We start from the raw sequence: 27,320 nt of genomic DNA, 5'->3' as shown, positions 1-27,320 counted from the left end.
GTGTGAATGTACTGAATGCCAATGGAGGCCTAACTGAAGCCTTTCTCAGCATCAGCTTTACACTAAAATATCTTCATTTGTGTTCCGAATATGAATAGAGGTCTGACGGGTGTCCAACGACATGAGGGTGAGGAATTAATGACAGAATTTTCATTTTTGGGTGAACTTACCCTTTAAGAAGAGTTGTGCACTTTTTATTTTAATATATCTCTTTACATAAATACCATTTTCTACTTTAAAACTATAATTTCGTCAGTATTTTGTATGGTAATGCTGTTTTACGTGAATAATACAGAGTGAAGTACAAAGCTTTGTTTACAAAGGAAATAAATTCGCAGCCATGAATGGATTCATGCCGAATGAGAGAGGTAGGCGGAGCCAAATTTAAGATTTGTCAGCTTTTTTATTCTGTTTTGCGATTTGCGTGAATTTTAACAATAGGCCTAACGTTAGTCAATTTTATCCCACATGGACATCTCGTTTCTTTTCTCAAATGTTCACTCGCGTCGCACCCATTTCGCAGGGAATTATAAACGTTTCTTCCTTTCGTTTGTTTATAATTAAGTCTATTATACCCATTCACCTCCTTTACTGTGGGAAAGTAGAAAAAAAATGTAGGACGAATAGGCTACCTTTTTACTTCATTTTATTTAACACATTTTGTGCTTGTTATTAGACTTGGTAAGGCGCGTCAAGTTTATTTGAATAGCGCATTTCACACACACAGGACATTTTACTTTCGTTTTCTCTGGCAGTGAATAATCAAACATAGCTTAAATGTCTTTATCCTGTGGAAGATAAAATACGCTCTTGAGAACTTTTACAACAAGTGTTGCTTTGCAAGATCATGAGAAAACATGAAGACGAAGATATTTGAGAAGGTGTCTATCCAGCTCGTGTTTCATCACAGCGGAGGGGACGCATCATTGAGGGGAAATTATTATATATTTATTTTTATAATATTACATTTTCTTATATTCTTTAGGTTACCATTATTTACAGATAATTGTTTAAATATTTAACAGGCTGTGGTGTGTTGTTTCTCAGACGGAAGCGCTGAAAGAAACACGCATGCTTGAAATGGATGTTTGAGCCTCGTTTATGATTTCAAAATGTAGACTATATCTGGCATAGACTACAGTATTTAAAATAGAATATATGCATTAGTTATATTCTCAATTTAATTTTCAATCCCTGCAAAGTTTTTACCTATAAAAAAAGGATTTAGTGTGCTTCGCACTCACAACAAGACTCGCAATGGGGGGCGTGGCATCACGATGATATCGTCCATCGGCACAACCCTAGTGTGTGTGTCACTCAAACATGGTCTGCGTTCGACGCGGTGTGTGTGGCGGTCGGTGCGCTACCTTTAGTGCTGATGAACAGAGCGGTCATCTTAAACATGTTCTGCATGAAGGCGTCCGAGTCTTTGGCGTCCAGAGCTTTGCTCATCTGAGAGATCATGAGTTTGCTGAGGTTCGACTCGTTGTGCGTCGCTTCGGCAAACTGCAGCATCCCAGCCACCTCAACACACACACACACACCGTCAAATGCTGTGGCCTTGCATTATGGACACAGACACGTCCAGGTCATATTTCACCCCAGAAACAAGGAAAGAAAGGAACGGAAATGGGGCTTATTTATATACCATTTAAACTAGGGTTGTCAAAAGATTAATCGCGATTAATCGCATCCAAAATAAAAGTTTGTGTTTACATAATATATGTGTGTGTACTCTGTTAATTATTATTATTTATATATAAATACACACACAAGCATGAATATATTTAAGAAAAAAATTGTATTTTTATAGATAAAACATTTATATTTATATATATTATAGATTATATAAATGTATATACATGCAAATATTTCTTAAATATATACATGAATGTGTGTGTATTTATATATAAATAATAATTACACACATATTATGTAAACACAAACTTTTATTTTGGATGCGATTAATCTTTTGACAGCCCTAATTTAAACAATATTTTGCATTATGATATTATTTATATGACAAACTTTTTCCTCATAAATGTTCTGGATGTTTCACTTTTGAGTTTGTAATTCTCAGAGGTGATTATCGTTTCTCATCCAATCCTAACAGAATATTTTTATGTAAATCAGCATGAATTAAACAGTACAACAAAACTACTATAATGCATAAAGTCTTGAATGCAAAATATACTAAAATATGATATCAATTGCAGAATAAGAGTCATTTTCTTCCCATTTCCGTAATGAGAATATGGAGGGAAGTTGTGCTTAATTGCTTAATTGCTACAAAAATAATTCTCACAATGCAAATACATAAATACATTAATTAAAATAAATAAATAAATATATACAAATTGAAATACACTTTTGTTTGATCATAAATAATACATTATTTCTTTATTTAAATTTTATGTGAATAAAAATGATTGTCGCAATACAAATAAATAAATAAAACGTATTTAATTAATTAAAATGAAAATTGATAAAAAATAAACAATAAATAAAAATGTAAATTATTTTTTTTCCCTTTTGGTTCTAAAAATAGACTTTCTTCATGGAAAATAATAAGAATATGTTATTTCTTAATTAAAATTTTCTGTTATTTTTTTAACACATATGTATATAAAAAAGATTATATTCAAAAATTATCAAATAAAAAAACATTAATATGTTACGTCTTATTTCTTTATTTAAATGTTCTGTGAAAAAATTGACACAATACAAATAAATAAATAAACATAAAAATTAATGAAAAAAAAAATAAATACAATTAAAAAATTAAATTAATGAATAAATAAATAAATAAATAAATAAATAAATAAGCATTTAAATATATATATTTTTTTCTTTTGGTCCTAAAATAGACTTTCTTTATGGAAAACAATATGAATCTTTTATTTCTTATTTCTTTATTACAATTTTATGTGAAAAAAGAATTGTCACAATGGAAATAAATAAAAATGTATGCATTAATTAATTAATTAATTAAAATGAAAAAAATTTAATAAAAAAAAAAAAGTTTTCCTTTTGGTCCTAAAAATAGACTTTATGGAAAATAATAAGAATGTGTTATTTCTTAATTTTAATTTTCTGTGAAAAAAATTTGTAACAAAAAAAAGAAATGATATATATATAAAAAATGTATTTCTTATTTCTTTATTTTAAGTTTCTGTGAAAAAATAATTGTCACAATGCAAATAAAATTATAAATAAAGATTAATTCATTAATAGACAGACTTTCTTTATGGAAAATAATAGAAATATGTTATTTCTTATGTCTTGATTTTAATTTTCCGTGAAAACGGAGCCGTAATACAGTGTGTTCCAGTCAGGTTTGATGAGATTCCCTCACTGAAGGCGTTTACCTCTCCGGTGTAGCGGTTCCGCAGGTTCAGCGACGCCATGAAGTTTGAGTAATCCTTCTTCACACAGGTGGGCCGCTCCGTCAGCTGGGTAACCTGGGGGTGATGGAGACTCATTCAGTCCCTCCACAGATAAAAACACCCCCAGCAGACATCACTAATGCACAGTGGCCATTCATCTACAAAGTGGGACTTTACTGACCGCTCCACTGCTATCATAAAAGCATTTATGGGGGTGTAAATGAAACAAGAGTTACAGACGGAGCATTGAGTACCAACCTGAGGAAAAGCTGCCTGGGGCGAGGGGGCAGGCCACACCCACCAAACCCAGGACCAACCAATCACAGCACACACACACAGATGAGTTAGCAGCCCAGCGGGTTAGCAGAGACGTAATGATGTAACGGCACAAACAAAGAGAATGACAAAACGGCCCAATGATGCACAGACACGCATGCCATGCAAAAAACAACACGTTTAATACAACTTAACAGACATTATATGATATGCAGGATTTATCAAGATTACCTGGTGAAATGTTAGATATCACATTTAATTAAGATCCAGTCAGAAACATCTGGTTAGCTTCATGTAGAAAAGCATCATTTGTGTAACACTCTTCACAACACACACCGTTTCTAAGAATCTTCCTCACAGCAACTCGTGTGTATTATTGAACAAAATATATTTCATTGATTTTAATCTTTTTTATCTTAATCCCGCCCTCCGGGTCATTTTTGACCCGTAGGTCCTGAGTGTGACCCATAGATGAAGAACCCCAGAGGGTTAAAGATGCTGTGAAACAATGTGCATTATGAAAAGAGCTATAATTAAAACTTGACAATCAAATAAAACGCGTTCCGTGATCATGTTTGAATGATATACACATTCAGATGTTCTGTCAAGCTTCAAATGTGTTTGAATTTAGTGTGTGGCATAAATCAGGAGTTTCCCGTCTAACACGATTGATGGTTTTATCCTAAAGACTCGCCACCGTCTTACCTTAATCTGCCCAAAAACCTCAGTTACCATGTCAGTTACCATCTACCGTGAGAGCACAGCATGGGTTACCATCGGGACGTGTGTGTGCGAGAGGGATGTGTGCGGGACGGGTGTTTTCTCACCCCCAGCGTCGTGCTTTGACGGTTGTATCCCGCGAAGCTGAGGATGCTCTCAGTGGCCATCGCCAGACCCGTGTGCTGAGACAAACCCGACAGCCAGTTCTGATGCTTGTTCAGATACTCCTGAGGACACAGTTCACACCACAACTCAACACTGATAATAATCATACATGCGTCTGGAGCATCAGATCCTCATATGAGAATGATTAGTGAAGGGTCATGTGACACTGAAGACTGGAGTAATGATGATAAATTCAGCTTTGATCACAGGATATAAATTACACTTCACATAGAAATAGCTATTACAGTTTTAAACTGTAATATGATCAAATAAAAGCAGCTTTGGTGAGCAGAAGAGACTTCTTTCAATAACATTAAAAGTCATGATTAACATAATCTTTTGTATTTACCTGGTATTCAAAGAATACCACAGTCACCTGTTGTTTTGAACAGGCGACCTCTAGTGGACGGAAAAGTTACAAAGTGCACCTTTAATTCACATCAATTAGTTTGCCAAAGTACCACGGATGGTAAACTATTTTTGGTGAAAGAACACATCTGTGCAAGCTTTTGAGGCTAATATTACCCACAAATCCTTCTGCGACGGAAGTTTTTTATAAATACAATTATGATGACAAACTTAAGTAATGGTGAACTTGAATTGGCAGCACAGAAACAACAGAATTACAGAAACATCTCCTACAACCCCAAATCAGAAAAAGTTGGGACAGTATGGAAAACGCAAAAAAAAAAAAAAAAGAAGTGATTTCTAAATTTACTTTGACTTGTATTTCATTGCAGACAATATGAACACAAAATATTTCATGTTTTGTCTGGTCAACTTCATGTCATTTGTAAATATGCATCCTTTCCTGTCATTCAGACCTGCAACACATTTCAAAAAAAGTTGGGACAGTAAAGCATTTGCCACTTTGTAATGTTGCCATTCCTTTTCACAACACTTAAAAGACGTTTAGGGACTGAAGACACCAAGTGATGAAGTGTTTCAGGTGTAATTTTGTCCCATTCTTCCAGCAAACAAGTCTTAAGGTGGGCAACAGTACGGGGTCTTCATTGTCCACATTCTCTATTGGAGACAGGTCGGGACTGAGGCAGGCCAGTCAAGAACCCGAACCCTCTTCCTCCGCAGCCAGGACTTTGTAATGTGTGCAGAATGTGGTTTTGCATTGTCTTGTTGAAATATGCATGGACGTCCCTGGAAAAGATGTCTTCTTGAAGGCAGCATATTATGCTCCAAAATCTCGATGTACTTTTCAGCATTAATGGTGCCTTCACAGAAGTGCAAGTTACCTTTGCCAAGGGCACTGACACAACCCCATACCATGACAGACCCTGGCTTTTGGACTTGTTGCTGGTAACAGTCTGGATGATCCTTTTCTTCTTTGGTCCGGAGCACACGGCGTCCATTCCTCCCAAAAAATACCTGAAATACTGATTCATCTGACCACAGTACACGTTTCCACTGTGTGATGGTCCATCCCAGATGCCTCCGAGCCCAGAGAAGTCGACGGCGCTTCTGGACACTGTTAACATAGGGCTTCCTTTTGGCACAGTACAGTTTTAACTGGCATTTGTGGATGTAACTACGTATTGTGGTATTTGACAAAGGTTTGCCAAAGTAGTCCTGAGCCCATGTGGTGATATCGCTTCTAGATGAATGACGGTTCTTGATGCAGAGCCGCCTGAGGGATCGGAGATCACGGTTGTTCAGCTTAGGCTTGTGCCCTTGTCCTTTACGCACTGAAATTCCTCCAGATTCCTTGAATCTTTTAATTATGTTATGCACTGTTGAATGTGAAATATCCAAATCTCTTCCTATCTTTCTTTGATGAACATTGTTTTTAAACATTTCAATAATTTTCTCACGTATTTGTTGGCAAACTGGCGATCCTCGGCCCATCTTTGCTCCTAAAGGATTAGACCTTGGATGCTGCTTTTGTACCAAACCATAATTACAATCACCTGTTGACATCACCTGTTTCAAAATCACATCATTATTTAACCATTTTACCTCATTACTAGCCCTAAATTGCTCCAGTCCCAGCTCTTTTTGAAATGTGTTGCAGGTCTGAATGACAGGAAAGGATGCATATTTACAAATGACATGAAGTTGACCAGACAAAACATGAAATATTTTGTGTTCATATTGTCTGCAATGAAATACAAGTCAAAGTAAATTTAGAAATCACTTTTTTTTTTTTTTTTTTGCGTTTTCCATACTGTCCCAACTTTTTCTGATTTGGGGTTGTATCTTATCTGTTTGGTAACCATGGCAATTTTAGTTAGGACCGCATCTAGGACAAAGGCTATTACAGAATGACATTTCTTAAGTGCATCTTAACTATGGATAGGAAACGGGTATTACAGAAGCATCCTACCTCGAAAAAAACTCCCCACAGGTGTCCTAACTGCAAACCTTTTTGAAATCCAACGGTAAAAATGACAGTAAAAAAGTATTTTTCGAGAGAGCGTTACATTTATTAATTATATAAGATAAAGAGCAGCGATGTTTGATGGTGGAGAGACTTTTGGAGGACCCAGGATGTGCTGTGCTTTGGTAAAATGCTTGTAAATAATTATAGACTTCCACGACACATTTTTGCGATTAGTTGACGAATTGCGACCAACATTACAGAGACCAACGAGCCGTCACGGAGCTTTACCGGTCGCTCTTCACCGGCATAAAGTTGGTTTGACGCTGGACGTTAGATATTTGCAAATTTAAGGGCCGTCTCTAAAGTTACGTACGACATTGATACCTACACATTTCTAACTTCAATAGCATTTGAACGGAATATGTAAAATGTGTGCATAGCGGACACCTAGATGAACATTTTACAGGTGGTTTTGATACTGTAAGTCATTCCGTCCAAATGCTATTGAAGTTAGAAATGTGTAGGTACCAATGTCGGATGTAACTTTAGAGACGGTCCCTAAATTTGCGCATATCGAACGTCTAATAACGTCAAACCAAATTTATGCCAGTTAATTCTTCAAGTGACTAACGCCTTATACTTTTTTTTTTTTGCAAAAGGCGATTTATAAAACAGGCTTTAACTTTTCAATGGAGCTTATCAAAATTAAAATTTCTGCCGCTCTGGAATTAAAAGCACGCCGTTGTTTCGCCATTTTGATTTTATGTTTACCCTTTAGAAGCAGTTTGCGTGTTGTTGGTTGCTTGGTAACAGACCTGACAGTTGATTACCGAACTCGATGGAGCGGGTTAAGATTTCCTAACTACAGATAAGATGAGATTTTGTAAAATAGGATGAGAATCCTTAATCAAGTTAAGATTTGCTTCTATAATACAAAATTGTGAAAATCCTAAATTAACTTATCATATCTTAAGTTAAGACCTAAGATAGAACGTTTCTGTAACACGCCCCCTGTTTCCCATGTACACTCAAAACAATTTTAAGCCTTTTTTAAGATTTGCGAATGTCAATTCTATAGTAAAATTCCTAACATATTATGAATTAAGAATTTTACACTTTAACGTGAATTTTAAATGATTACATTTTAAATGAGTTAAAAAAAACTAGAACTTAATAAAAAAATTGCATAAACCTTAATTCGTATTCATAAAATGTGTTTTAAAATAAATAAAAGTTTAAATGTGTGACTACAAATCACATAAACTGAAATGGTCCATTCCCTTGTTCCATTTTTTTTTATTAAGCTCTAGGTTTTTTACTATTAAAATTCTTAATACATAATATGTAAGGATTATTCAATTCATTTTGATGGAATTTTACTACACAACTGAAATTCGTAAATCTTAAAAAAAGGCTTAAAACTTTGAGTGTACATGGCTATGTATTTATTATAGTTATTACAATAACTGGGCTATAACTAGGTACTGAACCTAACCTTAAACCACAAATGCTTCACCAGTGAAGCCTTTTATTATTATTATTTTATAACAATTATAAAATATATTGGTCACACTTTAGATTAGGGTCCAATTCTCACTATTAACTACGACTTTAACCTCAATAAACTCCTCATTATTGCTTATTAATAGTTAGTAAGGTAGTTATGATTAGATATTGGTTAGGATTATGGATGTAGAATATGATCATGCATTAATATGTGCTTTATAAGGGCTAATATCCTAGTAATATGTATGCTAACTAGTGAGAATTGAACCTTAAACTAAAGTGTTACCATATTCATTTTTTGCCATTTTATCAACAGATCTGATGGGGCTGATGGGACAGGAATCAGACTGGGATTCAAGTTGTCTGCATGAGTGCATGGCCATGCAACACATAGGATTATAAACACATCTCTGACTCAAAGTACATAGTTTTAGTGCATAATATGTGACTTGAGCGCACCTGGAGATGAGACTTGGTAACGGAGGCGGCCCATTTCATGGCCTCCTTCAAGATCTCTCCACAGCGGGCGGCAAAGTCCTTCACGATGCTCTGGACAACAAACACAAACACACTTCAACACGTGTGACTTTGATAGCGAGCACATTCATGGCTCAGGGCTCCGCCTCACCTCTCGCGCCTCATGTGTGTCTGGGACCGTTATTCTGTACGGGGTGTCAGGAATGTCGTAGTACGGCTGGTCTTTGTGGATGTCCTGTTTAACGTCAAACAGAGGTTCAGTGAATGACACGCGGGAGTGTAAACACGTGTTATATTGGTCACGCGTGTGTGTGTGTGTGTGTGTGTGTTGTACTGACGGCGCTCAGTGACAGAGACAGAGTCTGCAGGATGTCCAACATGGTCTTCAAAACTCTCCCACTCCACAACAGGTGAGGAAACCTACAGGACACACAGAGATGAGACTGGCTTTGAGACTGGTGTTATTGTTATTAGTAGTAGTAGTAAATTAATACAATTATATCAATAAATACATATTTTACTATAGCAATAATACTACTGTAATAAAATACTAAATTATTTATTATTATTGTTGAATTAATTCAATTAAATAAATATCTCACTATAGAGACAGAGCGTATTTAGGCCACGCCCACACCGGGGGGGAAAACAATCGAACGCTCTCCATTGACTCTGCATTGCGGGAGGCTGGCTCATTGTCATTTCGGACTTATAACAAAAAACAGAACAATGTCTAAAAGCTGATATGTGACAAAGTGTACAGCAAACAAGCTAAAAAACACAGAAATAAGTTTTTATAAGCTGTCGACCCAAAAAAACGAGCGTTTAAGAAGATAAAAGTGGATACAGGCAATACGAAGTGACGCTTCAGCAGGATGAATGGGTAAATTTTGGGATCCTGACACTGAGTATGTCTCAGTATGTCTCAGTATGTCTCAGTATGTCTCAGTATGTCTCAGTATGTCTCAGTATGTCTCAGTATGTCTCAGTATGTCTCAGTATGTCTCAGTATGTCTCAGTATGTGTATGTGTGCAGTAAACATTTTGTCACTGTTAAGTCAAATATCCAAATGTCCGTTTTATATATGATATTTCCTGTCGTTGATTACATTCCGCTCTAGTCGCTGTAGTTATCAGTGTAAAATGACCTGTAGCGCTCTGTCTCAATGGCCTGAATCCACTTTTTTGTCCTTAAACGCTCGTTTTTTTGGGTCAACAGCTTATAAAAACGTCTGGGTTTTTGCTTCTGGGTTTTGTTTAGCTTGTTTGCAGTTCATTTTGTCACATATCAGCTTTTATACATTGTTCAGTTTTTTGTTATAAGTCCGAAATGACAAGGAGGCAGCCTCACGCAATGCAAAGTCAATGGAGAGCGTTGGATTGTTTTCCCCCCCGGTGGGCGTGGCCTTCAGATTATGACGCGTGTCGCTCTGTCTCTATAGCAATTATACTGTTGTAATAAAAATACTAAAAATTTATTATATTTTGTATTATTATTATTATTATTAAATTAATCAAATTAAATCAATATCTTACTATAGCAATAATACTGTAATAAAATACAAAGATTTATTATTATTATTATTACTACTTTTATTAAATGAATACCATTAAATCAATAAATAAATATCTTACTATAGCAATAATACTGTTGTAATAAAAATACTAAAAATAGATTATATTTTGTATTATTATTGTTAAATTAATAAAATTATATCAATATCTTACTACAGCAATAATACAGTAATAAAATACTAACGATTATTTATTATTATTGTTAAATTAATTCAATTAAATAAATATCTCACTATAGCAATTATACAGTTGTAATAAAAATACTACAAATGTATTATATTTTGTATTATTATTATTATTAAATTAATAAAATTAAATCAATATCTTACTATAGCAATAATACTGTAATAAAATACAAAGATTTATTATTATTATTATTATTATTAGTATTATTATTATTAAATGAATACCATTAAATCAATATCTTACTATAGCAATAATACTGTTGTAATAAAAATACTAAAAACATATTATATTTTTATTATTATTGTTAAATTAATACAATTAAATCAAACATTTTACAATAGCAATAATACTACTGTAATAAAATACTACTAATAATAATGATAATCAGCATAATTTTTGTATTATTATTATTAATTATTACATCCAAATAGTGGACAAACTTTTAGTTTGTGTGTGAGAGAAACAAATAGGAATTATTATTATTATTATTATTAAGTTTATTATTATAATGAAATTACACCAATTAAATCAATACATTATTTTATGATATTGTAATGTTTTATATATTTTAACATTTCAATATTTTAATATTTAAAATTATATAATTAATAATCATAAGCATAATTTTAATAATTATTATTAATATAAAAAATTCTATAAATAAATATTTTGCAATAGCAATAATACTAATGTAATAAAAATGATATATTTAATAATAATAATAACTAAAGTTACAGTAGTAATATTCATCTCCGTCTTAATTTCATTAAACTATAGAGCTTTTATTTTGGTGTAAAACTGTAGGGAGCTGTTGATAACAGATTTAGTTCTGTTATTTAGTTCTGTTAGTTCAAGTTTGAGAAGATTTTTGGCGCTCTGTGTGTAACTCTGTACTCTAATAGTAATGAGCATAAAACATGTTTTAACATTTGTTTCCATCATAAGTGATGCTTTAATAAGCTGTCTAGGTAGGGAGCTCAATAGTGTTCAGAACAGAAGCAGAAAGTGACTGTACGTTTCGGCGAGTCCTGAGAGGTATTTATCTGCCACTCTGCGGATCCTCTTGTGGGTGTGGTTAAAGTTGACCAATAGGAACTGAGCGTGACGCTCCAGCTCCTCCTCGTGCTCTTTAGTCTTGGGCTGAAACAGAGCACAGACATCATCACTAATGAGCGATCAATCAATACAGCATCCAGAGATCCTGAAACACTCCACTCACCTTCTCAGCCATCATCTGCAGGAAAACCTCAAACACTTTATCACCCACACAGATCACACACTGCATCATGCCTGGACGGAGAGAGAGAGAGAGGGAGAGAGAGACATGATGAAGTCAAGTCAGCTTTATTCCTCTAGCTCTTCACACACACACACACACACACACACACACACGCTTCAGCTTCACACTGATGAGAGGACATCAATTCTGTTTTAGATGAAAAGCTAAAGTAAGTTTTTGATTGATTCATTCCTGTAGTAAAAACTGATTTCAAAATGTAAAAACGCATGTAAAAAAAATATTCCACAAAATTAAAACAATAATGTAAATATTATTATTATTATTATTATTATTATGAGTGTGAATCAAAAAATTAAAAGCGCATTTAAATAAAAATAACAACAAGCATGATTTCACCTCTTAAATGTCTTTTGTGTGTTTTGGTCATAATTTTGACTTTTTAAAATCTAATTTCAGCTTTTTATCTCATGGTTAGGACTTTTAATCATAATTTAGATTTTGAAGTCATAATTTTGAGTTTAAATCAAAAATGTTGCATTATCTCAGAATGTTTAAAGTCCTAATTTCAACTGTTCAGCTCAAAAACTTAGCATGTCATATTTTTGACTTTGTATCTAATGAGGACTTTTAAAATCATATTTTCAACATTTTATCCAATATTATGACTTAGCATGTCAAATTTTTGACTTTGTATCTAATGAGGACTTTTAAAATCATATTTTCAACATTATATCTAATAATGAGGACTTTTAAAATCATATTTTCAATATTTTATCTAATAACAAGGACTTTTAAAATCATATTTTCAACATTGTATCTTATAATTATGACTTAAAATCATATATTCAACATTTTATCCAATATTTTGACTTAGCATGTCATATTTTTGACTTTTTATCTAATAATGAGGACTTTTAAAATCATATTTTCAACATTTTATCTCATAATTATGACTTAGCATGTCAAATTTTTGACTTTTTATCTAATAATGAGGACTTTTAAAATCATATTTTCAACATTATATCTAATAATGAGGACTTGTAAAATAATATTTTCAATATTTTATCTAATAATGAGGACTTTTAAAATCATATTTTCAACATTGTATCTTATAATTATGACTTAGCATGTCATATTTTTTACTTTTGATCTAATAATGAGGACTTTTAAAATCATATTTTCAACATTATATCTAATAATGAGGACTTGTAAAATAATATTTTCAATATTTTATCTAATAATGAGGACTTTTAAAATCATATTTTCAACATTTTATCCAATATTATGATTTAGCATGTCATATTTTTTACTTTTTATCTAATAATGAGGACTTTATAAATCATATTTTCAACATTTTATCTTATAATTATGACTTAGCATGTCATATTTTTGACTTTTTATCTAATAATGAGGACTTTTAAAATAATATTTTTGACTTTTTATCTAATAATGAGTACTTATAAAATCATATTTTCAACATTTTATCTTATAATTATGACTTAGCATGTCATATTTTTGACTTTTGAAAAATATTGCTGTGTATCATATTAGTGGATAAAAATAAAATGTTCACAAACAGTGTGGAAAACATGCTTTGAATAATTGCAAGGTTTACTGAATCTTCCAAATCAACCATATGAAATTCTGTGGAGTTTCTGACCGGATTTGTCTTTCTGGATGGCTTTGTCCTCGAAGTATCTGAACATCACCTGGAAGCGGTCGGCATCGTTCGAGTGCAACATCCTGTGGGAGAGAGGGAGAGAGAGAGAGAGAGAGAGAGAGAGAGATAGAGAGAGAGAGAGAGAGAGAGAGAAAGAAAGAAAGGCAGAACAATGAGAGATGGGGAAATCACAAAACAAAACAAAACAAAACAAAAGGGGGAAAAGTTGCGCTACAAATAATCAAAGCATTTTCTCACTAAGCTTGAATTAAATTAAACTTTTATTATTAACAACAATAACGTGCAAAAACCTAATTTTTATAAGGACATTTTTAATATTCTACTCTTATTAAATGTACCATTGTTCTGACCATGACATCTTCAGTGATTATAAACGGAGCGCTCTTTACTTGTTTTCTGTGTAATTCAGTCACAATTTAAAGAAATGTTTTCGTTTTTCATGAAGCATTTTTCCATATATTAGGGAGTGCAAATGGCTTATAAGTCAATAAGTGCTCCTCTTCGCCATCTACTGGTTATAATGGTAATTTCATGTCTTTTTTATTAATTTCTTAATTTCGTTATCAAATTTTAGCGGCATCTAGTGGTGAGGTTGTGAATTGCAAAACATCACATTAAATGACATAAAATTGGATATTTAGAGCTTTGAAGTGCTGGAAAAAGTGTGAAGCTCTGTATGAACAATATCGTATGAACCCTGAGATGATGAATGTAAAAACATTTGACTATTTCTGCCACAATACCATGGTTACAGTTAGTGTTCCTACAGTAAATCCAGGGTGAATGTAGGTGATTTGTGGATTGAAAAGTCTTCTATAACTTGTTTGTTCATGGCACGATGTCTCTCCTGGTTTTGATGTCAGCTCTTGTTTGATCTGATACGGTTTGTAACAGAATTCTGAGCTGAATTTGTACGCTTCTCCCTAGATCTCGTAGCGATATTAACACTGAGGCGAATTCAAAGCTTACTCACGGGATCTCCCAGCGCTGTATAGTAACGGTGTTGCGTGATCGAGATCGGCCCACATAGTGAGGATTCGTTCCACTTTTGTTTAGTTTGCTGTTTGATGTTTCTCATAAGCAACAGAAATGGCAGCTCTTCTCATTTGGCAAACGTGGTGGAGGCACCAGTGCGACCTTTAACTAAATGTAGTCGCACCAGCAGGAAGCCGAGGTTTCGGTGTCCGATGGTCGAAGGGCAAGTACAATAATGTCATCTCACTGTACCCAGATTTTTAAAATGGAGTGTCTATTCACACTAAGTGCAAATAGTGTGCCTTGTTGGCAAGTTGGCAAAAAAAAACACTTGTATTTCAACGTCTTCAATGGTGTAGTCAGTAAAGTGTAAGGCTAAAGGATTTTGGTTGACATGATCGACCCAGGTTTGAATCTCGCTCTTCACTCTTTTCCCATCACATATCACATCGGAAAGGCATTTACTTTCAATAAAAATTAACAAAATGTTCTAAAAGTGGAAATAAAGTGCCTAACGAAATGTTTAATAATAATAAAAGCATGTAAAGGGTTAGGGGTCGGTGTAGGGAGGGCTTTTATTGTCCCATTAAGGCGGCATCCATTTAATTATTTTAACAAATATAATAATTTACACTATGTTATTATTGCATCTTGTTAATGTACAACAATACTGAGGTACAAATAGTGTGTATCTGTCAAAATAAAGTATAAATAGATATCTAATTAATTCAATTCACATTTATTTGTATAGCACTTTCACAATACATAACGTTTCAAAACAGCTTCACAGAAAATGTCCGCGTCTACATTACAATTTGAAGTGATTTGTCCACGTTATGTATTTTAGAAATGCACATATACAAAGCACACAGATTAGCTAACAATGTATTATTAATCAATATAATAATTAAATTTAGGCACAGAAATAAGAATGTTTATAATAATGATTAGGGAAATGAGCAAGAATTGCTACTTTTACATGGTGTAAAAAGAATATATCACTATTTTCATTTAGTATGCCATTTCACTTAGTGTAAATATCATTTATCGCTACGAAAATGTTATTTGTGTAAATAGTATGTATTGATATTTGCCGCTGCCTATTAAAAATGCTTATTATTTAGTTCATAGAGCGAATCTATTGCTTATTGTCTGCAGTTTAATGGAAGTTACTCCCATTGTTCGCACAAGTGTGGCAAAGAATGAGGCGGATGATGAGAGGAGCTGTTCAAAAGAAAGTCAGAAAGACCGGAAACAGGAAGTCAAGCGTCTCTAACCTCATGTACTCCAGCCGGTAGACGGACAGCTGGTACGTGCACATGGCGAAGTCCAGTTTATTGATGAGGGCGGCGGCTTCCGGTGAAGGGTCCAACAAATTAATGATGGTGCTGCGCAGTTCACTCAACTCCGCCTTCAAAACAGGACAAACAAGGGCTTTTCACAACGGGAAACTAGAATATATACGGTAGGGCTGGGTATAGACACCAATTTCACAATTCGATTCGATTTCGATTCACAAGCTTTTGATTCGCTTCGATTTTCGATTCAATTCAATATCGATTATTTTGGATATGTATCAGGTATAATACATGGAAAATTTTCTCAAGGAAAACTAATGTTGTAAACTATGAGTCAGTTGATACTACATTAGCCTACTAATATTGAAGGTACAAATTAACAAATTTGTATACAAACACTTAAATGACACTAAATTATGTTTTTATATATTATATATATATATATATATATAAATAATGATAAAGTTAAAATAACTTTACAATTACATAATCATAATTATACTCCAATTAGATTTTTGAAATATAAACATTTAAATGGTGGCTGCATAAAAACTTGCCAGATTTATTCATACATCCATACATATATAAAATGTTGAAGAACATTGACAATGAATATCCTATGTAATGTGGTGCATAAAATTAGCTAAATGCTCCTCACTAGAGTTAATTTTTCTAGCTGCCAAACGAGTTTATGGACACTGGATATGGTTTTTCTGAGGTAAATGTGACATTTACAAGCCGTTTTACTGACGGTTGAAACACTGATTGAGCTATTCTATGTGACATGATACGGATTTCGGTAAGATGTCCTGTATCTTTTAACACACTTTCAGAAGCTCATTCGTGTTTATTTCGTGCTGTAACTGGTATTAAGGCGGAAGAGAAGATCAGTTCATGTGCCGGTTCTCTAGAGCTGAGCTCAGAGTGATCTCACGCCACAGCGCAAAAACGGCATATGTTTTTGAATTTCGTAAAAAATAGACGCAATTTGAAATCTGAGACTTTGTTTCATATCAGTAGTAATAAAGCACAAAGATTATTGCGATTTATTGGATGGGAGGCGCGCTAAAATGTTTATTTCATTCATTAAAGGGTTAGTTCACCCAAAAATGAAAATTCTGTCATTAATTACTTACCCTCATAACGACTTATATAGTGACGGCGATTTCAAAACACGGCATCATGAAGCTTCGAAGCGTTATGAATCAGTGAGTCGATTCAGCAGTTTGAATCGCCAAATTTCAACAGTTTGGCGGTTTGACACGCGATCCGAATCATGATTCGACTCACTGATTCATAACGCTTCGAAGCTTCATGATGCCGTGTTTTGAAATCGCAGTCACTATATAAGTCGTTATTTAGGGTTTTTTTGCGCACAAAAACTATTCTCGTCGCTTCATAAAGTTATTGTAGAACCACTGTAGTGAGATGGACTTTGTAACGACGTCTTTAGTACCTTTTAAGGGTCTTGAGAGTGAACCGTGCCATTGTGCCAATGGAGATCAGATTTCAACTAAAATATCTTCATTTGTGTTCTGAAGATGAACGGAGGTCTGACGGGTGTCGAACGACATGAGGGTCAGTAATTAATGACAGAATTTTCATTTTTGGGTGAACTAACCCTTTAACTGAAAACAGGATGTCTAATCGATTCTTGGGATTTAAGAATCGATATTGTTTTGTAAAAGTGAGAATCGATTAAAATCGAGAAATCGATATTTTTTACCCAGCCCTAATATATGGTATAATATTACTGTAATACAGTGTCAAACAGTAGCGTGCTACATAAACTCAACACTTGACTCAGGTGACACAGCTGTAAAACACCAGATACCGGAGTAACCGTGTCGTTCTTCAGGGCCGAGTTGTACTGCAGTTCTGAGCGCAGCGGTTCTCCACTGGGGAACGTGAGCAGTGGGGATTTAGTGGCGATTTCACACACTCCCTCGTACCATTCCTCAGGCCACAGACCTGAAACACAGGCAAACACACACTTCTGTTGAAATCCTGCTGGAGAAGGCGGTCAGATTGTGCACGTGGTGAACTCATGCTTAACCCTCTGGTGCTCTTCGGTCATTTCTGACCGTTTTGAAATGTTAAAAATCACTGCTTCATCGAAATGATATGAAACTTGGTGACTTTTCTTGCATTAGGTATGTAAACACACAAAAAAATTGGGGTCATGATTCGAGCATGCTAATTGGTCATTAAAAAAAAAAAGTAGTGTTCATTGCCTTCGGTCATAAATGACCGACCATAGGAAATGAATGGGAAATCTGCTAAAACACAAAAATTCACAGAAAAAAATATATATTTCTAACAAACAAAAAAAATCATTAAATATGTTCAAAACAGGACTAGGGAATTCTCCATAGAGACCTCTCGTGATTACACACATGGTTGCATGATTTCTTTAATAATTCCAAAAGAGGGCGCTAATCTGCCTTCAAAAAAAAATATTTTGAAGGCCTAGTCTTTATTTTAACCTGAAATAGTTTTTTTTTTTTAATTACAAAAACATTTTTTTTTAATAATTTTAAATGGCAAAAATAGACCATAATTATTGCATAAATATTACAAAAAAATATCAAATCATCTCAAAATACAAAATTAAAAAGAAAAAAAATATTATTGAAGAAAAATAAATTGCATTGGTTTTACTTTAATTTTAATTAAAGTTTAATTTTTAGTTGTCCAGTCACTTATGACCGGGAAGACAACCATTGCAACCCCCAAACAAAGAGCAGCAGAGGGTTAAATGCTGTCAGTGATGATTTTATTTCCTTACCAGAACCTTCAACCGCAAAACCCATGACCACAGAATAGAGCCAGAAATCTCTGAAGAGCTTCTGCAGGCGGGGTTTGGCCTCCTTAATGGGGGGTAACCGGCGGGTCAACTGCATGAAACAAAACAAAGACACAGCAAATTAAATACCTTAACCCATTAAACTGGCGCTCTTTATATTTATCACATTTTTTCCATATCACATATTTCAGAAATTATAAATTAGGTATTGAAATTATATTATTGTTTATAGGTAATGAAATTGGACGTAGTGTTACCATGGGAACGGCACTCTAAATGATTTTAATCATCATGATTTTTATTATTTAATGATTTTGAAATGTATTAATTTGTTAGGAATATGAACCAAAAAAATTCTATGAAATGGCTATTTTTGGTAAAACGCCTAAAAAAATATCATAAGAACTTCCATTATTGTGATATCAATTTCAAATTTGCAACACAACTTGGTTAGACATATGCCTTTGATTTTATAGTAGTTTTAGAGTGAAAATTATTTTGTAAAATATATATTTTATATAAAATAAAAAAATATTTAGTAATATATTTTTGTATATATATAAATATATATATTTATGATTTACAGTCAATTTAAACTTCCATAAATGTATTTAAAATAAATAAAATGTTATTGATCCAAATGTAATTTATTTAAATAATAAAAAGAATACTTTTAAATAAAGTAATAATTATAATGATAATAATAATAATAATAATAATAAATAAATGAAATAAAATAAAAATAAAAAAATCAAGAAAAAAATAGGGATGCAGATATATCGGCCAATAAACGCTTAAAATATATATATTAAAAAAAATGTCATAGCCTCCACAGCAGCAGAAGCCTCCTAGTGCCTACCTGATATTCTGGATATTTGTTTTATTTGAAGCTAAATACAGCATCAACTGATGTCATGCCACCCCCACTTCATGTGCACAAAGATTAAATCCAAAAATAAAATATTTAGGTTACAACTGCATCTGTCTGGGGTGAAAAATGACTGACTTTGTTATTGTTATTTTCAGAGATTTTTAATGTACTCTTATTCTAAAAAGAACTTTATTACATTTATTTATCTTTAACAAGTATCCTTTTAGTAAGGAGAACTCAGAAATCTGAAACTTTGTTTCCAAACAAAGGGAAAAAAATAATTGATTTCGGTATCAGCCAAAATGAGTTAAAAATATCTGCAAAAGTCCAATATCGTGCATCCCTAGAAAAAAATTACATTGTTAGTGATCAATACAGTATCAGTTACTGATCACATCAGGGATTTGTTTACAGTCAACAAACATTATTTAAAATGACCTGTTTGTCAAAAAATTTAGTTCATATCATTAAATGCATTTACTTTTCCTATATTTATACATGTTTTTCCAAAGTAAGATTACATGACAAATTTTTAATTTAGGAGATTACACCATGTTAAATTAAAATCTATAAACTTATATGTACAACTAAATGTACAGGGTAAATATACAATAAGCACAATTTCACTTCCAAGTAGAAACTCTCTTCAGTCGGGTGACGAATCACATAAAGAACCTTTTCTTGCAACTATCTGCTTAGAATGGAAAAGTTTCCTCATTACATTTAATACAGCCATCAGGGATATCAGGACTAAACCTATGTTAGTTTATCTGGGATAACACAAGTCCTATAAGAGGCCATTTACAGTGGTCATTCGGAGTGCATTTGAAGGGTTAAATAAGTCAGATGTGAGGAATGTTTGAACTCTCTACTGTTTGATCAGCGAAGAGCCACTTCAAAGTCCAGCTGGGGATCGAATCCACAAACGGACGTCCACATACACACAAACACAGAGATCCCAGAGGAAAAGAGCAGGTAAGCAGCTCAAACTAGCTTTAAAAGACGTTAATATTTCATAAGACTGCTACACCGGTGAGATTTTTCAGCGATCAAGCTATAAAATCACTGTTGGGTGTCCCTAAACTGTCTATGGGGGTTATGGCCATAGATTTGGCAACTTGAGCATTGAGTGTTTGATTTCAGAGAAATGTTTGTGTGATATCTATCAATTGTTCAATATTCCCTGTGCTTGTTTTCATAGGATGTGGCTCTTTCAAGTTATAGTTGTAGCCTCTGTCTTGAGCAGCCCCGCTCTGGCTGGGGTCAAAGACCTCAGTTCACACTTCGGTGGAGCTGAGGGGGAAAAGTTGGTGGATGCCCGTGGACTTTCTCCGGGTGGAGGGAACACGGATGTGGAGTCCATCCCGCTGGACTTCCATCGGGAGAACACGGTCACGAACGACCTCCCTCTGGAGGGACTGGATGACGAAGACTACATCGACTTCGATAAGTTCTTGGCGGAGGATGACTACAGCGAAGGCGATCACATAGATGAGATCTCCACCCCCGCTCCTGACCTTGACCTCTTCTCTGAGCCTGGTGACCCCAAAATACGCAGAGCACGTCTGTTGCGGCTCTTCCACGGGCAAACGCGCCTGCAGCGCATCAATGTCGTCAACGGCCGCTTCGGGTTTCGGCTTTATCGGAAACTGCGCAATCGACTTAACCAGACGGACAACATTCTGCTTGCTCCTGTCGGGATCTCCATCGCGATGGGAATGATGTCTCTGGGAGCCGGCCCAACCACTCAAGAACAACTCTTCCAAACTCTGGGATTTGACGAATTCGTCAACGCCAGCACACATTACGATAACTCGACTGTGCACAAGCTGTTCCGCAAACTCACACACAGGCTCTTCAGACGAAACTTCGGCTACACCTTACGCTCGGTTAACGACCTGTACGTGAAACGCAACGTCCGCGTAGAGGAGGCTTTCCGTGCCGACGCAAAGATGTACTACTTCGCCGAGCCGCAGTCTGTGGATTTTGCCGACCCGGCGTTTCTAGTGAAGGCCAACCAACGCATTCAGAAAATCACCAAAGGTCTGATAAAGGAACCACTGAAGAGCGTCGACCCCAACATGGCAGTGATGCTCCTAAACTACCTCTACTTCAAAGGTGAATCAATTCTAGCCCATTCAAGATTCAAACTATTTAGTTTACCCCATTCATTTGAATAGTCTGCAATCAATCCTAGAGCAAATAATGCAACATTGTACATTTAGCTTGATGTTAGCCCGACTGAATTGACCAGCATCTTGATAGGTTAACCAGCAAGACTTCCTTGTTGCTACTAAGGCTGGTCAAACAACCATTGTCTTTCCTGTTTAACCAGCCTCAATAGGGTCTTTCGCACTGGAGTAACCTTCATACTTCCTAGAAGTAATGGTGGAAGTTCTTACTTTTAGGAACTAGAAATTGATTTAGCTCTTGGGTGAACTAAATTAGCTCCTACTTTAGGGTATAGTCTAATCGAGGACAATAGGAACTATCAGGGATGTAAGTGTACGCTGATTGGTCGAACACAGGCCATACGAAAAAGCACCCGACATTTTGAAAAAGCTGTGTAACTTAGTTTACAAGATGGACGATGGACATAAACAGGGCATATATAGAAAGCAAATGTTAATTGTTCTTTTCTCAGCCTCGATGATATGTAGCCTCCAAGTTGTCATAGGAGATTTAAGCCCCGTTTCCACCGAAATTACCCGGAACAATTTGTACCAGGAACTTTTTTTACAGGAACTTTTTTCCCCCAGACCTGCTACCTGTCTAAAGTACCGTGAAGATTAGGCAAATTAGTCCAGAGACGTGGGACTGCGCGCGACTGTTCCTCACAGTCAGCGACGGACAGTAATAATTTTTGCGCGATACTGTCTGCAACAATAACAAGTGGAGATTCAAGCAGCGCTGCTTTTGCTAGTTATATATTGGTTTACTAAAGAGGTAATTAACAAAACGGCGGAAAAGAGACGAGCACTGATGCTAAAGCATATTCTAAAAGCTCGTAAAGCTAGATTTAAAATAAGACAACGTATGTTATAATAAGCTATTACGGACATTGACCGTGCGATTGCTGAGACGAAAGCGCGCCATCGGACAGAAAGAGCAAGACTGATATTTACTGAACGCAGAACGAACCTCACAAGACTTTTAAAAATGCCGGTTGAAATAAAATGCTGCGTGGAGTCAACCAATCAGCATGTTCAGCGCCCAAGTCCCACCCCCGAAAGTTCCTGAACTTCGAAAAAGTACTACCTCGCGAGCAGGGCCGTTTGGAGGGGGAAATATTTACCCGGAACTTCATTTAGACCTTGCAGTCGAAACGCACCGAGTACCAGCCCAAAGTTCCTGGGGAAAGTTCCTGTGGTGGAAACGCGGCATTAGTCTCTTAGCTATCCTTTTTGCTCTGCATCGCATAACAGAGATGGAAAGTATAAATTGTCAAGAGTCTCACACAACACAGCTTCGATCACATTCTTCCAGTTGTTGATGTTTTTTAATGCCACGCTTAAAAAATGTTGCTGTCGGCTTCAGAGAGGTCTTCACAGGTCCACTTGGTTCTGAAAACCCAGAGGTCCGACCTGATATCCGAGCGGGTTTGGGTCCAAAACTTCAACGAGTGCTTCGGACATGGGTCGGGTTCGGTATTAGTGGCCTTGGGTCTTTGGTCATTTAAGAGAAATGTGCTTTTTCCGAATGGACCCCGAGAAGACCCAAATTATAACTATAGCCTCGTTTCCAACCGAAATTACCCGGAACAATTTTTTCCCAGGATTTTTTTTCCTCCAAACCTGTAGCTATATGTAACTTTAATCATCTTAGGGTCCAGTAAATAACACAAAGCCAAAAGTTATAGGACGTAATGAGGTTACAGTGATGAGGGATTGACATTTCAGCACTCCATTGCGCATTCAGGTGTATTTTTGAGAAATCCATCTTAATAGCTATGAGACCCATCAGGAAAATCCACTGCGTGTTCGTGCAGGGCTTTACTTTTTTAGGGATTTGGGTCGATTTAGGCCATGTACAGATTTAAGGACCAGAGAAGACCTCAACTTCAGGAGTTCCTACTGGCGGTGCGAATGCAACCAGGAGAATGGCTCTAGGGCAGGGTTCCTCAAACTCCTGGAGGGCCACTGTCCTGCAGAGTTTAGCTCCAACCGTAATTAAATACACCTTCCTGTGATTTTCTAGTGATCCTAAATACTTTGATTAGCTTTCTCAGGTGTGTTTGATCAGGGTTGGAGCTAAACTCTGCAGGACAGTGGCCCTCCAGGACTGAGTTTGAGGAACCCTGCCCTAGGGGAACATTTAGTTCTCTGGGAACTGCCCTGGTGGCCAATTCCTATAACTAAGCTCCTATAACTACCCGGTGCGAAAGCCCCTATTGGCTACAAGAAGTTTTGTTGGGGAACCTCATGGCTATGCTAACTAGACTTGCTCCAAACAACCATAACATGGAAACCTGGAGATCAGAAAAGCCACCCCAGCTCATGGAGGGCCTGTAGACTTCAGCTCCAAAACAGTTTCTAGTGATCCTAAAGACTTGATTAGCTGGTTTAGGTGTCTTATATTAGAACGGGAGCTAACCTCTGCTGGAAAGTGGCCCCCCAGGAGCAGGATTGGACACTCGATTAGCAGTCAAAAGAAATAATGTATGCTCACAAATAACACCATGTTTTCACTGCCACAACAAACGCAGGTACGTGGGAGCAGAAGTTCCCGAAGGAACTGACACACTACCGGCATTTCCGTGTCAATGAGAAGAAGCAGGTGCGTGTTTTCATGATGCAGAACAAAGGAAGTTACCTGGCGGCCGCCGACCACGAGCTCAACTGCGACATACTGCAGCTGCCCTACGCCGGAAACATCAGCATGCTCATCGCCGTTCCTCAGAAACTCTCGGGAATGAGATCCCTGGAGCAGGAGATCTCCCCAACCCTGATCAACAAGTGGCTTAACAACATGACCAACAGGTAAAGTCTGGACGGTCATTGACTCAATCACTTGAGGTGCTGAACAAAGTAGGATCCGAACTATTGTTGGTCCTGGAATCACACTCCGATTTAGGTTTAGTTCTCAACCAATCATTCTTAACCAATTATTTCTCTTTGATTTCAATAATATTCAGTAATATCATAGCTGAAAGCAGCAATTATCAGGGTTCAAAACTGGCAAACCTTTAAGCACATTCGTAAAAAGGCATTATGTTTTATTTAGCAAGCATGTAACCACTTAGATCATAGATGGAGAAGACCATTCACAGCCAATACAGGTAATTTACTAAGTAGTTTCAATGCTTGTTAACAGTTAATTGTGGTTGAGTCAATAACCGAGGTCAGCTAGTTTCTTTACGATCAGTCTCCGTTAACCTTGGGTGCGTCTAAATCAGCTCCCTAGTTCAGCAGTCAGGGCACTGATCAGGAAGTCAGCCATTTTAAGGGCTGTCTCAAAGGCAGAATCCTTCCAGTGCACTGAAACGTTCGCTCCCTAAAAAGTCCCACAATGCACCGCAAAACCCAGGGTGCATCGATGGTCGCTATGCTCCCTTAACGGAAGTTCTGAAGCGTGAAACTTAAATCACGTGAGCCAACTCACTACACATAAAGACACGCGATGTGTTTTTAAAAATAGAAAACATTATTTTGCTATAATTCAGGATAAACATACATAGTTAGCAGTGACGCCAGTAAGGCGTTACTCTAATCTGACTACTTTTTTCCAGTAACGAGTAATCTAACGTATTACTATTTCCAAACCAGTAATCAGATTAAAGTAATTAATCCAAGTCACTGTGAGTTACTATTTTAGTAATTTTCCTTAGTAAAAAATAAAAATATATATTTTTGCTTTCTTCTTGCGTCTCGGGGAGAGTGTTTATTTCAAGTGAAGTCAAGAAAGACTAAATATTTTTTAATTTCAATTTAAAATGTCAGGAGATACTTTGTTGACGTTACTGTTAAAAATGTGCTTCCAATAAAGTGAGTGTTGGCAAAAACGGTTGTCATTTCTATGTTGAGGCGGCAGGGGTGTTGTCGGCAACTGCTGAATGTAACTAATAAAGTAACTTGTAATCTAACTAAGTTACTTTTTAAAGGAGTAATCAGTAATCAGATTACTTTTTCAAAGTAACTGTGGCAACACTGATAGTTAGACAGGTAAATGAACACAATTATAGCTAGCATTTATAATTTATTTACATCTGAATTGTTGCACGTATATGTAACAAGCAAAGCATTTATTATAATGTACTATAAATACATGTAATGTCAGAAAGATTTTAACTCAGCTGTTGTTCATAAATACCAGTGGTGCTTTTGTGCATTCATGCGTTTGAAGCGAATTCGCGTCTGACGCCCGAGTTGAATTTTTTTTACTTTGGCATCAATTCACGCCGCGTTAACCAATCAGGAGCCTGCTCGCTGCTGTCACGTGGTAAAGTGACGTGATGAGAAACCTGCATAATTTAAAAATACTACTATTGTGTCACAAAATGAGGTTTTAAAACTTTTCAGGTGAGAATGTTGTTGTTTAAAGCTCAAATCTGTGGTTTATTTATAAAGATAGCACCTATTTTTAAATTTTTTTTTGGAGTTGTGAGATCATGAAAAGAGAAAAGAGGCAGAGTGATGTTTTATGACATATTTCTCCTGTAGCGCCTTGAACACGCGTCTATTTTGCTTCAAACGCTCAATTTATACGCGCGTCCACAGTGAACTGGATTCAAAATGTTCAAGCGTCCAACTAGACGCGGTAGACGCGATTTTGACGCTCTATTCGCGTTTGGTGTGAACGCAGCATTAGTGTAAGTGGCCACACCCATTTCAAACATTTTGCCGTCCCGTCGCGGACGTCAATTGAAATTTCAACTTTTTTTGATAATTATTGTCAGACTCCAGAGAATCTTTCTGCACTGGTTTGGTTCCGGTCGGGCAGAAAAACTTCGGACTAGTTTAAAAAAAAATGTGTCCAGGGTGATGGTCGAACGCCATTACATATTTTTGAGCGCTGTAGCGCCCCCATCAGGCCGATTGGGACGAGAATTGGTGACATTGTAGACGGTGTGAGTAATACCATCCCTCAAAGTTTCAAGTCTCTACCACTTGCAGTTTGGTCTGCCCGGTCACTTTTAGGGATGAATGCGGACCCTTGGACACTAACAATTACAATAGCGTTTCAGTGCTACGTTGAACCCCTAATTATTGAATCTGACTGCACTTACACTATAGAATGAGAACAAAACTTGAACTGAATTGAGCTGGCCGATAAAACCACTGCTTTATAGCCTATTCGAGTTTCATTTGTGATCAAGTTTACAACATCGACACATTACAACTAAACTGAGCTGAACAACAAACCACACGGAAATAAATACTGTAGTTTGCATCATCATTATTGTCATGTGTCTCACTGTAAAGATGATTTTAAACAATCTGTACTGTGTGAAGCGCTGTTTAAATAAAGGTGACTTGATTTGGTGGTATGTTAAATTCAGACAGAGTTTGATCTATGACGGTTTGGTAAAAATGTCAATCCACGAACACGTCGTAATTGGCCGATTTATTGACAGAATACAGCTGAAGAATGATTTAAACTTCTCTTTCTGTGTTCTTGTCCCTGGCAGGACTCGTGAAGTGGTTTTCCCCAAGTTTAAGCTGGAGCAGAATTATGACTTGATTGACCACCTGAAGGAAATGGGCCTGACGGATCCATTCACTGAAAAGGGCGACTTTTCCCCGATGACCTCCGAGAAGGTCATCATCAACTGGGTAATATGTGCCAAACAAATAATCGCACCGCACAAACATCTGCAGCCTCAC

At 35.9% G+C, this 27,320-nt stretch overlaps 2 protein-coding genes across 2 annotated transcripts in view; one reads left to right on the top strand and one right to left on the bottom strand.

Annotated features, from left to right (window-relative positions):
- The window catches only part of pi4kab (phosphatidylinositol 4-kinase, catalytic, alpha b), a 116,014-nt gene that overhangs the window by 40,735 nt on the left and 47,959 nt on the right, over positions 1–27,320 (bottom strand). The window contains 12 exon segments of the mRNA XM_079826739.1: positions 1,368–1,524; positions 3,369–3,461; positions 4,490–4,609; positions 8,848–8,937; positions 9,017–9,100; positions 9,204–9,285; positions 11,642–11,766; positions 11,846–11,916; positions 13,527–13,609; positions 15,800–15,933; positions 17,655–17,791; positions 18,609–18,717. Of these exon segments, the coding sequence (XP_079682865.1) occupies positions 1,368–1,524; positions 3,369–3,461; positions 4,490–4,609; positions 8,848–8,937; positions 9,017–9,100; positions 9,204–9,285; positions 11,642–11,766; positions 11,846–11,916; positions 13,527–13,609; positions 15,800–15,933; positions 17,655–17,791; positions 18,609–18,717 (1,285 nt within the window).
- Positions 20,364–27,320, top strand: part of serpind1 (serpin peptidase inhibitor, clade D (heparin cofactor), member 1) — a 7,864-nt gene continuing 907 nt past the window's right edge. The window contains exons 1-4 of the mRNA XM_079826740.1: positions 20,364–20,472; positions 20,699–21,615; positions 24,203–24,476; positions 27,125–27,269. Coding sequence (XP_079682866.1) covers positions 20,700–21,615; positions 24,203–24,476; positions 27,125–27,269 — 1,335 coding nt within the window. The 5' untranslated portion in view covers positions 20,364–20,472; position 20,699. The remainder of the gene's footprint in view (positions 20,473–20,698; positions 21,616–24,202; positions 24,477–27,124; positions 27,270–27,320) is intronic.

The sequence above is a fragment of the Gobio gobio genome (assembly GCF_949357685.1).
Source record: "Gobio gobio genome assembly, chromosome: 10".
Taxonomy (NCBI): domain Eukaryota; kingdom Metazoa; phylum Chordata; class Actinopteri; order Cypriniformes; family Gobionidae; genus Gobio; species Gobio gobio.
Note: the sequence above shows the minus strand (reverse complement) of the source record. Positions and strands in the feature narration are given on the sequence as shown.